The following is a 14,064-nucleotide window of genomic DNA, read 5'->3' as shown; positions in this document are numbered from 1 at the left end:
CTTAATCTCATCAGGGAATGGTAGCAATGGTTCACTGATCCTGCAGCAGATGTGCACAGCACAGCTCTAGACTAGTCAATTATTTACAATCTTTTTCGTATACCATGGTAATGCAGTTTCACAATTCTTTGCATTTTACATGCTATTCCCTGTGCCTAGAAAAACCCAAGTGACTTTTTTCCTTATCCTATAAGTTTCAACTCAGATACCACTTTCTAAGAAATTTGCCACTGTATTTCAAGGCATCATGGCTAGCTTTAATACCACTATCATTTTATCATTTTACCCTATCGAATAAAATGATCTTCTTTGTATTTCTCTCCACTTCTCTAAACTTCTTGAGGACAGCAACCATGTCAGGTCTCTCTTAATACCTGGCCTAGTACCTGGCAAGGAGTAAGGTCTCTGTCACGTTTTCTTCAACTGAACCCCAATCTCCTGTAGGTGAGTTTCCACGTGAAGTTAGGAGTTTGCAGCATAGATCAGTTAGGTAAACATCTGGATTTATGGAGTAGAATAATGCTCATGATTAATATTGTTTCGATCATGTTTTTCCTCTAAGATAAGAAACCAATATAGGAAGGAACTGGATTTTTCATCAGAGTGTAGTCCACATGGATAACCTTTTTCCTGAAGTGGATGTTACTTGCTTCAGTAGTGGTTTTATTCCTTAGTTGGTACTTTCAATGTGAATGTCTGCAAATATCACCAATTGCTTTCTTTCCAACATTTAAATCTCTCTAAAAGTCAATGCATTGGCTTCTTTGATAATACAGAACTTTATGGTCACCGAACCTCTCACAACCCTAAACTTTTATAAGTTTGTGATTCTTACGGAAAATTCATGATCACTTTAATAATAAAGTATCGTGATAGATTCTTTAACCATACTGAGAACATTTTATAAACAAAGAAGCACAATGGTCTTAGGAGACAAGATCATTCTGTCCTGGTTTTGTTATAGATGTGGAACCGAATGCAAAACATTATTAAGAAATTTGTTCAGAGCCAAAGACTAGGATCGGAAAATAAATCTCTTTTTACTCATGACATTTTCTTTTTAGCCTTCATAATTCATTTTAAAATGTAAGAAAAATAATTGAAAAATATGTTAAGCTCTCTTTGGGAGTTCGCAGAGTTGCTTTAAGATTATCAAGGGCATCATTTAGAAAATTACAGAAGTACAGTGAATTGTATCTGGGAGAAAAATGGAAATGGGTAACATTCTACTTTGTTGCGGGTCTGTGGGATGAGATTTCATACAAGCTATTGGTCTTGCTTCCCCTTAGTTCTTCATGGATCTGACGCTCCTTTCACTTCTTAAACTGTCGGCAGGTGGGGGGAGCTTGGAACAGAAGGACAGCAGATCTGCTGGCGAGGGAGTGACCAGGTGGCAGCAGGTCCCCTCCCCTCTACAGCACAAGATTCGTTTCAAAACAGTCAAAGGGCTTTCTGTCAGTTCTAAAATTGTCCCCCCGCCCCACATTTGATATATATCATAGACGTATTTACCAGTAATTTAAAAATTGTCTTGGGAGTTCCTTCTATGGCTCAGCAGGTTACGAACCTGACTATATTCATGAGGATGCGGGTTTGATTCCTGGCCTTGCTCAGTGGGTTAAGGAACTGGTGTTGCCATGAGCTGTGGTGTAGGCCCAAATGTTTGCTACCATTCTTCGTATATTAATCTTTAATCAATTTCAAGTAATTGTCTTATGAAAATTTCCTAAAGGTGAAGTCACTAGGTGACAAATGTGAATATTTTAAGTCCCTTAGTGAGTACTGCCACACTGCTCTTGAGAAAGATTAGTCCAACTTACATGCTCAAATGCAGCATATGAAACTATTTGCATCACCAGTATGACTTTTTAAAAATTAGAAAAAGTAAAGGTCTAGTAAATTGAAGGTTCTGATTTTTTTTGGTCTTAATTCACATTTTTGGCTAGTAATATAGTACAGGAACTCTTCTATAACTTTATATTACCATTTCTATTTCCTCCTTTATGGATTGCCTATTCATGGCCTTTGCTCATTAAAACTCTTTCAATTTATATAAATGCCTTTGTATATTTAGAATATTAATTAATTGGTCTCATATTTATGAAAAACCCTTCTGAATTTATAATTTATCGTTTTCTTTATGATGGTTTTTTATGTTGGAAGTTTTAAGTCATGATGTAATAAAATTCCTGTCTTTTCCATTGAATTTTTATATTGTTTCACATTTTGAAAATTTTTTGGGGGGGTGGGTTTTTTTTTTTTTTTTGGCTTTTTGCCTTTTCTAGGGCCACACCTGCAGCATATGGAGGTTCCCAGGCTAAGGGTCTAATCCGAGCTGTAGCCACTGGCCTATGCCAGAGCCACAGCAATGAGGGATCTGAGCCGCGTCTGCAACCTACACCACAGCTCACAGCAACGCCGGATCCTTAACCCACTGAGCAAGGCCAGGGATCGAACCTGCAACCTCATGGTTCCTAGTCGGATTCGTTAACCACTGCGCCACAACGGGAACTCCACGTTTTGAAAATTCTCAATCAGACATGTAATAAAGGCAATTTTTCTTTCTTTTTTTTTTACATTTAGTTTTTTATACATTTTTCCCCTATAGACATTATTAGCTAATGTCCCCACCTTCCTACTCATTATCAACTAATTTGTTCAGACTATTGGTTGGCATCAAAAAAAATATGTTTGCCTGCTCTACTTTTTTGCATAAAATTTTGGCTTTAGCAGAAGTTCTCTGTAACAGAAAATCAATTCCTTTAGCTATGTACTCCTTGTCATAAGAGAATTAATTTTGCAAGATAGCATATTTGTGTTGCAAATAAGCACAAATATATATACAAAGAAATACATACAATTAATATATCTCTAATCTTTGATTTCAGTGGCTTTCAAAACTCAACACAAGTTGGTTTTGCACCAATAACTATTTTGAGGGTGGTACTAGCCAATAGCTAGGATCAAAGTAAATTACACAGGGGAATTTTAAGCTAAAATAATCATTTTCTTATTCTAAAGAAATTATGGTCTCCAAATGTAGCAGTAAATCTATAGTGTAAAGATGTTTTTTGAAACTTCTAACAAACGTCCTCTTGTTGACATAAAAGTCTCAGATTTTAGAACTAGTTTGAATTGATGAATTATTTCAATCATGGCCATACAGCTTTTAAATTTTTTACTTTAATTAGTTTCATATTTCCTGTGTATGATTTCATGTTCCCACTAGACAAAGCTTTGCAGAGAGGGCAGGGATCACAGGTAAAAATTATTTTGGAATTCCTGTCTGTCCTGCCAAATTACATTATAATACTCAGCACAAAATAGATGGTCATTATATGAGACAGCAGGCATTACATACATCTAGAAATTTATACTGAGATGAAAATTTTTAACATGAATGAATATTTCCATATTGGGGTTTGCTGTTACACACAGACCCAAAGACTTCTCAACTTCTTTTCTCAACTTGTAGTTCTGATAAATACACTCCTATTTATCCTGAATTTCTGAGTAGGTATTCTATTTCTAGTTGATAGCTTGGAAAGCAATTACTCACTGGGTACTACATGTAAAATGTAATACAATGCTTGCTAAGAGAAATAAATTGAAAAAGGGTAAGGTAAATAGACAACAGAACTGACAGATGTCAGGCCTGTTTCTTCCCATTACTTTCCAGTCTTCACTCTTCAGAACACTGTTGTGTAATCCCACAATTACTCAGAAAGGCAACAAAAGCTCTTTACCTCTGCAAATCAAGACATGAAATCAGAGGCTGGGAATATTTTTTTTTAAGTACAGAAATCGAAAGGAATGTGAGTTGGACAATAATTCATTTTGTCGAGCTTGTTTGGTTTAGCACTCTTCCTTGTCTCCTATATACCTTTTCTTTTTCTTTCGCACTAAACAGAAGACTTTGTCTTGGAATTCCCATTGTGGCACAGGGGAAACGAATCCGACTAGGAACCATGAGGTTGTGGGTTTGATCCCTGGTCTCACTCAGTGGGTTAAGGATCTGGCATTGCTGTGGCTGTGGTGTAGGCTGGCAGCTGTAGCTCCAATTTGACCCCTATCCTGGGAACCTCCATATGCTGCAAGTGTAGCCCTAAAAAGCAAAAAAAAAAAAAAGATTTCGTCTTCCTCCAAATTGGACAGTTAGTCACTAGGATTTGAGCGTTTTGATAATCTGGAAAGCATCCTTTTCCTGCCCACAGGGTTGCCAAAAAACCCCATGGCTGGTATGGAAGAAAGCCTTCCATGTACTAGCGAGGACTAGTCTCCATGAATGTTTCAAGCTTCTCAGCTTCTTGAATCTTGCATCTGAAAGAGTACAATGCAAAAGGATAGACAAACTCCCAGATTGCTCTCATCCTAACCCATCCCTTGCTGGCTAGAGAAGGATGAAATCCTGACACTGGATGACACTCTTTTGTCTATGCTTATGGCCGGGGAAGCATGGCTGGTGTCATTTACTCAACAGACGCTCACTGAGTTTCTATAGGAGCACTGTGTTAGTGCGGGGAATTAGACAGGAGCAGTGGACCTAACAGTGGTATTCCTCCCCGGGACACAACCCAGAGGGACTGCCACTGTGGCCAGGCCAATTCTGAGCATATACTTATTTGCCTTTTTGCTTTTTTACCATTAGTTGCCTAAGGGTAAGTTTTATCATCGGTTCTAAAAATGATCAAACATGAATTGCGAGGGTACTTAATTGGTGCTTCTTGTGAAAATTATTTAAAGTCGGAAGAAAATTTTCTTACCCAATTCGAGAAAAGCAAAAGGCAGCCCTATGCTAAGCTGGGAAGGTTAATTCCAGCACTCCTGAAATTGGCCCGAGTCATTTTACTGAGATAAGACATGTGCCTGCATTGCACTGACTCCTGGTCAAAGCATAAGACATGCAGAATAGCAGTTGCTTGTAACCATTGTTTTGAGAGGTTTCAATTATTCATTAATGATTATCATAATGAGATTTATCATTTGGCATCTGGTCTCATTGAGACACCTGGAGGGCTCTGTCACTCATCTACTTCTGTAGCAGGAATATGTCTATAGGACCATCTGGGGATAAGAAACCCCAGCTCCGAGTGCATTTTGGATCCCTTGTTTGAAATCCTTTGTGCACATATACATGGTTCCTGGTCCTGGAGAGAAGGTACGTCCCAGTGCAGTCTGTACAGAGGGAGGACAACTGGACTCCCCACCCCTCACCCCTGGACCCCTCGCCCTAAGCCAGCCTTTGGCTGTGATGCATGTCTTACTTTAATGCAGCTGCTCCATCATATCCTTTTCCTGTAATAAACTGCATATTTGTAAGCACTGTCATTTTGGGTCCTGCAGGGTTTTGCCAGTGATAGAACCCTGTCTAACTGCCCCTGTTAATGTGTGTATATTGACCTAGGCAGAAGCAAAGTGCCTCTATGAGGAAATATTATCAATAGGCAGAAAAAGTAAACTGTATCATTCCTAAGGTAGGCAGGGCAACTGGAAAAATCTACTACAGCCCCCAAGACATTCATTTCTTTGGCAAGTCTTCTTAGAGTTGTTTTTAGACAAATAGAAAAATGATGGTTTCACTGACATAAGCCATTAACTTTTTGGTTTATAAAAGTCTTTAAAAATAATCTGAGCTGCAGCAGGCTAACAAAACAGATATTAATGAGTATCTCAGTGAATGAAATTAGGAAACTTACATATTTATTGCCCAGGTGTGGAGAGGATTCATCAAGCTGTCAGTTCTTAGTTTTCCCTTGTGCAGAGTGCTCACCTAAAAACAGAAGATATGTTTTAATCTATAAGCTCAGAGAGTGCATAAGGATGAAAATAAAGTTTCTTGGCTTGTTTTTTGTTTTGCAAGCAAAGTCCAATTTCCCTTCAAGAATGTCATTAGAGCCACAGTTTACTTCTTGGTATTGCCTGGAAATTGTTCACCAAGATTTATGAGTTTTTTTCGGCCCCTGTTTGTTTTCACCCTAGAGAAGCAATGCTAACTGACTCCCTGTGGATAGGGGGTGTGAGCTGGGAGGTGATAACAAGAGAGGCCCCCAAGGGAATGAATTATTGAATTATGCTCATTCCATGAACAGGCTCTGTCCAGGAAAAATTATGTTGTATATCTAAAATGCCATTTTATCAGGAAGACATTCTAGGGTCCTCTGCTTAAATAATGCAGTAAGAGTTTTGTGAAAATGAATTTATAGGCCCACATGAATACTTTGGTGACATACAAAGGAGCATAGGGAACATTACTCAAAATAATAGTGTTATTTCATCATCCAGGATAAAGATCAATGTTAACTTAGGATGATGGGAAACTGGGAGACTTCAAGAATTTTTATACACTCTTGGATTTGTGGTCAAAGCATTTCACATTACCTGTGTCTTTCAAGTCGATTCAAGTATCAACATCAGTCACATGATATAAAAGCACTGTGGGTCACAGCTCCAGCTTTGAGAATAAATGTCATTGCTTTGCTCCAGCTTTTTTCTGCCAGTTAGGGAACCAGTCTACTGGAGATTTCAATGATGTCACCTGTTACTTGCACAGTCATGGCAATAGTAAGTAGTGCCAGAGACCAATGAGAAGAACAGACCCGGGACCCTCCTTCAAGAGCTCCTCGGTCTTGTGCTTCAAGAAATGCCAGGCACAGAACAAGAGCCCTCACTGCCCTTGCCCAAGAACAGCCTTTGCTCACTATTTTTTATTTTGCAAAAGGCACAGTACATCTGGAATCCAGAGATGTAAATACAGGAATGAGAAGTCAACAAAAGAAACATATATTGAACTCCTACGGTCTGCCAGAAGTCATGTAAAGCAAATTATATGAAAATCATTACAAGTGTTAATGTCTCCCCTAATTCTCAAAGTCTATCTAATTGGGAAGAAAAAATGTGGAAAGATTCCAATACCATAGGATTCCAATAACAGTTACAATAATGATAGATATGGTAAAAGCAAACAAAATACATATATACCTAGAAAAACACAACTGGAAGGAAATACAACAAATGTCAAAATCATATCAAAGTTGTGTTTCATAAGTAATTTTTAATTCTTTTTAATTCTCTATTTTCTCTCTTCTCCATGATGCATAGTGTGGTCAAATATTAAAATGGCAGTTTAGGTCATGAAGTGATATTCCAAGGCAATAATGCATGTTGACTTTCCAAATCAACAATAAGAGGAGAGAAAGACCATGTAGAGCTGGGGCAGTCAAGGAAGCTCTGGTGTCAATGCAGAGATGAAGTCAAATTCTGAAGGACTGAGAAGACAGAAGCTGAGTCCATGTATGGTTTTATCAATCTGTGAATCTTTCATTCAACTTTTCACTTTTGCTCATTTCTAGTAGTGAATGAACTTTTACTTATAACAATAAATAAAAACTGACTGGACATTTAATGAGTGATTACCATAATAAACTAATTAGTATTAGTATACCAATATATGTGAGTAATGTGTAATTATCACAATGGCTAGGAGCAGGAGGGAGACCAAGGCACCATCTCCTCCTTCCAAAGAGCCTGAGTTCAGAGAGGAAGACAGCAGATAGGAGATGACTGATGTATGGGGAATACGTGTTGTTAAGTGGTTCAAACATTGAGCAGGTGGAGTTCCTGCTGTGGCGCAGTGGGTTAGGGATCTGAGCATTGCCACAGTGCTGGCTTGAATTCCATCCCTGGCTTGGGAACTTCCATATGCTGTGGGTGTGGCTGGAAAGAAAAAGAAAGAAAAAAATTGAGCAGCAGAAGCCTGGCACATCATGGAAAGCTTTCTAGACATGCTCAAGTGCTTTAACCTAATCTTAGGTAATATAAACTTACCACAGGTTTCTAAGCAGAGGAAACTTATAAGGAATTCAGATCTGCTTTTTCTTTCTCCAAATGATTCAAAATCAAGTAACGCTTTGCAGTTCAATTCAATAATACTGTTTTCTTTCTTTTGTGGAACCATTTAGGAAATTTTCTTCATATTTGTTTAGCCTTCCATGTTAAGAATGGGATAATAGATGTTAATTTTCTGAGGTGTGGTGTAGGTAGGAGTCGCATTTAAAATAGATCATGTCACGGGAGTGCCTGTTGTGGCTCAGCGGGTTAAGGACCTAACATTGTCTCTGTGTGGATGTAGGTTTGATCCCTGGCCTCGCTCAGTGGGCGAAGGATCCAGTGTTGGCATAGTTGTGGCATAGGCTGCAGCTGCAGCCATGAAGAGAAAAAATTAAGTAAAATGTATTGTGCCACATATGTATTTTGTAGTAAATCATGGTCATGTTTAACTTAGAAAGATTTCTTATTACGTGGGATCTTACATGTTCTCCTAAAGGACTCCTTGATCTGTTATGTTCGGTGCTCACTTTCTCTCAAAGCACATTCTTGTTTATACCCTGTTATGCTTTCTCTTTCGCATTAAAGAAAGCTCATCAAGTGAAATAATCTAATTTCAAAGATTTACCAGCTACCTTTCCCACAGAAGAGCCTTGACTGAGAGGGAAAATATTTAGAGGAAGTAGGAAGTGTGGCTGGATGAACCTCATGGCCAGTCAGAGGAGAAAATTTCAGAACAATAACCATTACTCACAGAGGCTTGTAGAGACCCCCAAATTTAGCATCCACTGGCATGCCTCCTAAAGGCAGGGTTCTGTAGAGCTTTGTTTCCTTGGAAATATGATTTATTGACCTCTAAAATGGCAAAATTTATTTAGAGATATAAGGTCAGAGTTTATAAACTGAAGTACTGACCAATCCAGTGAATTCGTAAGACCACTGAGGCTCAAATTTCATGTTGGTACCCACTTTGGTACATTAATTAACACTATATTTCTTAGGCCATGTAGCAAATAACATGAAATGTAGCAATCATCAATTCTGAGTGGTGGGTAGTCACACATTTATTCTATCAAATTCTTTTCTATATTTTTAAAAACTATTTAAAAGTGTTTATATAGGAGATAGGGGAAATTTAGGCTAAAACTGTGCCTTATATATTTTAGACTTTATTCCTATCTTTTAGGAACGATGTCACTACTGGCAAGAGGTGTTTAAATAAAAATAATTATAACAATGTAATTTCTGTTGAATATGGTGAGCACAGTTTCGTGTTTTTTTAAAAATTTTATTGTCCATACGGTTGACTTACAACGTTGCATTAGTTTCAGGTGTATAGCAAACTGAATCAATGATACATATACGTTCTTTATTCCCATATAGGTTATTACATAATATTGAGTAGGCGAGAAAACCTATTGGAGTAAGTTTTGAAAGACAGTGGGAGGAGATGTGTTTGCAAGCATTTCAGGCATTCCTGTGATCAAGTCCTGTGAACGGTGGACGGACAAGTCCTGGTAGCACAAAGAGCATTTGCAGAGCATTACGTTTTAGATGATCAGTTCTACTACTGAAATCGACTTTGAATCACCAATTTCAGTTTGGCCCTATTATCAGATATTTTTTATGGCAATCAACTAGGTTGACCTTTGAGAAGTTCCTTTAGTACAAGAGGTGAGCTTCCTAACTTGAGATTGGCAGAAACAAAAGTATCAGAGGCTAGATCTTAACTATTTCCGTAATACTACTTCCTCCTTAGATCTGTGATCTGAAAAGTTACTTCTGAAGAAAAGGAAGTTTGGAGAGTGAAAGTTTCCTCACCATCCCACCATGGTCTGCCCACTTATTCCTGCAGTTACTGCGAGAGTGGAAGCTATCAGCTTCAACAGAAGTACTAGGTGGTAGAGCAGGTGGTCCTGATCCCAGCCCTCTTCTCCCCAGGAAGGCCAGGGGCTCCCATACAGAGGCTTCTCGCCCACAGCCTGGAGAGCCCCAGAAGCTACTGAGTGCTTAGTCAGATTCTCAAGAGAATAAAGGGGACTGCATGAAATTATTGTGGAGGCTGCTTGCAGGCCACAGGCAGATTCTGACAACTTTTCCTGATGAATGGGGTCGTCACGCTCTGGGTCCTTCACGAGCACACTCAAGACTAGTTCATATTTAGGCCACTTCCTTGTGGAAATAAAGTATGGACATTGTAGAACTGAAGAGATACAAAAATAAAACTGTCTCTTCAAAGAAAATGGTTCACATGAGAGGTCTGGCCATGTCTCTGCAGATTTGGGGTGCCTTTGCTTTTCAGCTCTTTTGTTTGTCTGTTGTAGTTTGTTCTAGTCAGAATTTCCGACCTGAAATTGGGACTAATTCAGCTCTTAATATCTTGCTCTTGAATTGGGACTATATTTATAGCCTTTTCGTTTTTTACAAAAAATTTTTTGTAACATATTTACAATTTTTACCATCTGACAGCTCTCACTTTACATAACGTAAGTATTCTGGGACTATTTTGCAAAAGTAAAATTGGGGGGACTGCATATTGTAAATGTCTTGATCTAACTTGATATTTAAATTAGAGCCACTGGATTGTTATGTAAAACTAGTAATTCCTTTTTATTTATCTGTTTTGTAGTATATCGATGTTTTAAATATTTGGTCTACTCAAAACAAAAATGTAATCTGTGCTTTTTTTAATTTTTGAAAGCTATGTTATATCATTTTTCACTGCTCTTGTTACAAATATAACTCATAATACTCATACCTATATTTTGAAAAACCTTTTGCATTTCAAACCAAACAAAATCAAAACCTAATAAATAGGAATAAAGAAATATAAATTTTATCATCAGGAAATTGTTTTGTCCTCATCAAAATGCTCAATTAAAATGGTATATAATGACATAAAATATGATTTATATTTTAAATGACAAGTCCTGGGTTCAGTTGGCTCAACACAGCCATTTACCAAAAAGGAAACAAAACAACCGCAATAATAATTTAAAAAACCCCTATATATAGCATACTTAATGTTTTTCTACCACTACTGCAGAAGAGAAAATGCCTCTAGCATTTCTGTTCTTTAGAACTCATCTATATGCATGCTCTAAAAGCCAGATAATCTAATAACCTTACCAAAATATTTATAGAGCTCATCTTTTCTTCACAGGAGAATTTTCTGTTTCTTGGGAATTAATAATGGGCCATTTCTAAGAAGTCATACTTTTTGGTTATGTTCACTGAACAAAATCCAAGTTCGATTTTGAAATAACAATTTTTCATCTAGTCAACAATCTGGGAGCTTACCAGACTCATGAGAAATTGTCTTAACTGTGAGAAGCTTCACACTCTCTTTATCGGACTGAGGTCTATTTGGAACAGAAAACATTAAGTTAGCACTACAGTAATTAGCATTACATACTGTGAAAGAAAGTAAACATGATATAAACAGAAAGAAGATGATACACAAGCATATATATTTTTAAGTGTTTCTGTGACAAAACTTGTGTCTCCTCATATACAGACATTTTTTTCTAGCACTTTCGCTTCTGTAATTAAGCCAATAAATCTTCATCATTCTGTTATAGTGATGATCATCAGCTGAATTAGGCATCAAGATGGGCATGAAATACCTGTCAGGAGGTCCATATTGCATTCATATGCCTCCAGTTCTGGATTGTGAGGGTGAAGACACAGAAATGTTTCCGAACCTTTCGGACTAATGCTGTGGTCTGGGGACATGGCTTTCATGAGGTCATGAATATTGCAGTGGACTGTCTCAACTGTCTGTTTCAACCAAGAGTTCCCACCTATCTCTTCTTAAACTTGAATCAATTTCAAACCCCAACTCTTCCCCTTGGACATCTCTTTTAATCATGTGATGTATGGACATTATTCCTAAAGTTCACAACCTGATGGACATACAAAAACACCCACAGAAAGGCAGGCTTCACAGTCAGGTCAACCCAGAAAAAAACAACCACAGAATTTGGTTTTGACATTTAAAAGACAGTTATCTCTTTGCAGTGCTTCAACCGTAAGAGCTAGCAGGATTGCTAATAATTACTTTGTTTGTTTTAATAAAGTCGAAGCCGACTAGCCATCTGCTGTTAAAGCCACCCAGAGCCACCTCAAGGTGCAGCCATGGTTTTTACCCTAATTGTGAGAAACATATTGATAATTTCAGTGGGAAAATTATTTTAAAACTCTGGATGTTTTCGATGAATTTTCCTCATGGTGATATTCATTCCTCTATCTTCCATTTCAACTTTTTGGTTTCTGATTTTACCACTTTACCCAAGCTTAAGAGCAATCTCCTCTCTTTCAGTTGTTGGAATTTTTCTGTTGAATAGAGAGCTCTATGACAAATAAATAGCCAAACACCATATTTTGTGCTTTCTACAAAAAATAGCTTTTAAAAACAAAAGAAAAATGATGAGAAGAGGATCAGTACTTTCCTCTAAGTAAACCATAGGGTCAGAGCTTTTAGGAAAAAAAAATGATGTAGCATTACTTACTGGTCATTTCCATTTTCCGGCGTGCCTGGGAGAGGAGGGAATTGTTATTATAGTTGCAAGGAGCTTGGCTGCAAAAAACCTGAGACCTCTGCTACTTTCTGCACAAAGATGTTTCTAAAGCCAGTTTTTAACTTTTTAAATCTCCACCCATTCCCTGTCTCAGTGACCATTTTCTCAGATATTCCTGTCACGGCTAATACATTCATAGTAGAGTCTCAACTAGGCCAATTCCACTGAACTTAGTTCTGGACTAATTTTAAACTCATAGTTGCATATCATTGTGGGGATATGTTATCCATTATTGCACATCCCACAGACACCAAAAAATGTCTCAGCTTATTTCAGTATCCCTAAAAACAAATTTTCCTCAAAGTATCGAATTACCTTTTTATAACAGAGGATTGAATGTCTGGCTTTTCTTTATACGTTGCTGTCACTGGGGACACCAATTTCTGTATTTGTGGTGAGCCACGATGCAGATATTGCTGCTAATTGCATCTGAAGCTCACAGATTCAGCCTCGCAAAAGTGCCCTGCAAAATGTCACTGAGGCTACTAACTGCAAGTAATCCCCTGTCTGCTTTGCCAGGCTGTTCCACGAGAGTCTGGGGGAAAATGTTGGCCTTAGAGTAAGAGCTCGGAGTGATCATCTTGCATGAGAGCATGGCCTCTGTGGAGCAGATGGTGGTGGTCAAACCTTGCATTAATCTGTGACCTATGAGGCAAAATATTTAATGTAATCACTTAAGGTCTTGGCTTTGTGCCAGATTTTGTTGTGGTTTTATCTCATTGCTACTCAGCTTCTGTCTCTTGGATTGCCTTTTATCTCTAATGTAGTTCTTGTCATCAGGATATGCCCTTTGGATATCATTCTCCTAGCTTTGACCATCATTGTGTTATAAAGACCTTAATTTCCCATAATATTTTGGCCACTTCTGTCATCTTGGCTAAGATACTCCAACATGAATCTTAATCCCTAGAATATGATTCATGGTATCCTATGCTGTTCAACAACTAGATCTAACTTAATTTTCCCTACCATCAGTAGGGTTTTAACAGCATTTTAAAATTCTCATTATAAGTATTATGTATGGTCACCTGTGATGCTCACAGCCCTGTTTCAGAATGAGTTGTTATTTTTTGTGTCTGCTCTAATATCTTTCCTTAGAATTCTGTAATATGAGTTCATTAACAGATAGATGTATACCAACAGACTGCTTTCTGCATATATGCCATCCTTACTTGGATTAAGAGCTCAGACTATTGTCAACACTATCCAGATAAGCTTAATGTCATACCGAAATCTCTGATTCGTATTAACTTTCAAAGAGCAGAGTGGGTTTATAAATTTTCTGAACTTAATGAAGTCTCACGCACATACTTGAAGTGTGGGTGTTTAATGGTGCTAGTTTAGTGATAACAATACTGTAAATTCTGTTTGGAAAACAAAGTTGACAACAGTCAAATAGATTTGGCTAATTGCACAACTGACAAACTTGGTTATAAAGTGTTGTATGTCTTCAGAATAACTCTCCAGAGTGGTAGGAATTTTATACATTTTTCCCCCTGAATGATCCACTTCATCCATAAAATCCTCTTTAACAGAAAATGTCAACTTTTTTTGTCTTTTTTTTTTTTTTTTTTTAGGGCCACACCTGTGGCATATGGAGGTTCCTAGGCTAGGGGTTGAATCAGAGCTGCGGCTGCCGGCCTACACCACAGCCACAGTG

At 37.8% G+C, this 14,064-nt stretch overlaps 1 protein-coding gene and 1 long non-coding RNA gene across 4 annotated transcripts in view; one reads left to right on the top strand and one right to left on the bottom strand.

Annotated features, from left to right (window-relative positions):
- Positions 1 to 14,064, bottom strand: part of EMCN (endomucin) — an 83,151-nt gene that overhangs the window by 3,284 nt on the left and 65,803 nt on the right. For all 3 annotated transcript variants that reach the window (XM_047798695.1, XM_047798693.1, XM_047798694.1), the window contains 3 exons: positions 12,336 to 12,360; positions 11,125 to 11,186; positions 5,697 to 5,770 (listed from right to left, as the gene is read on the bottom strand). In XM_047798695.1, coding sequence (XP_047654651.1) covers positions 5,736 to 5,770; positions 11,125 to 11,186; positions 12,336 to 12,360 — 122 coding nt within the window. In that variant the 3' untranslated portion in view covers positions 5,697 to 5,735. The remainder of the gene's footprint in view (positions 1 to 5,696; positions 5,771 to 11,124; positions 11,187 to 12,335; positions 12,361 to 14,064) is intronic.
- LOC125137711 (uncharacterized) overlaps positions 1 to 14,064 on the top strand; it is a 146,657-nt gene that overhangs the window by 85,992 nt on the left and 46,601 nt on the right. The window lies entirely within an intron of this gene.

Source organism: Phacochoerus africanus, chromosome 10, assembly GCF_016906955.1.
Source record: "Phacochoerus africanus isolate WHEZ1 chromosome 10, ROS_Pafr_v1, whole genome shotgun sequence".
Classification (NCBI taxonomy): Eukaryota; Metazoa; Chordata; class Mammalia; order Artiodactyla; family Suidae; genus Phacochoerus; species Phacochoerus africanus.
Note: the sequence above shows the minus strand (reverse complement) of the source record. Positions and strands in the feature narration are given on the sequence as shown.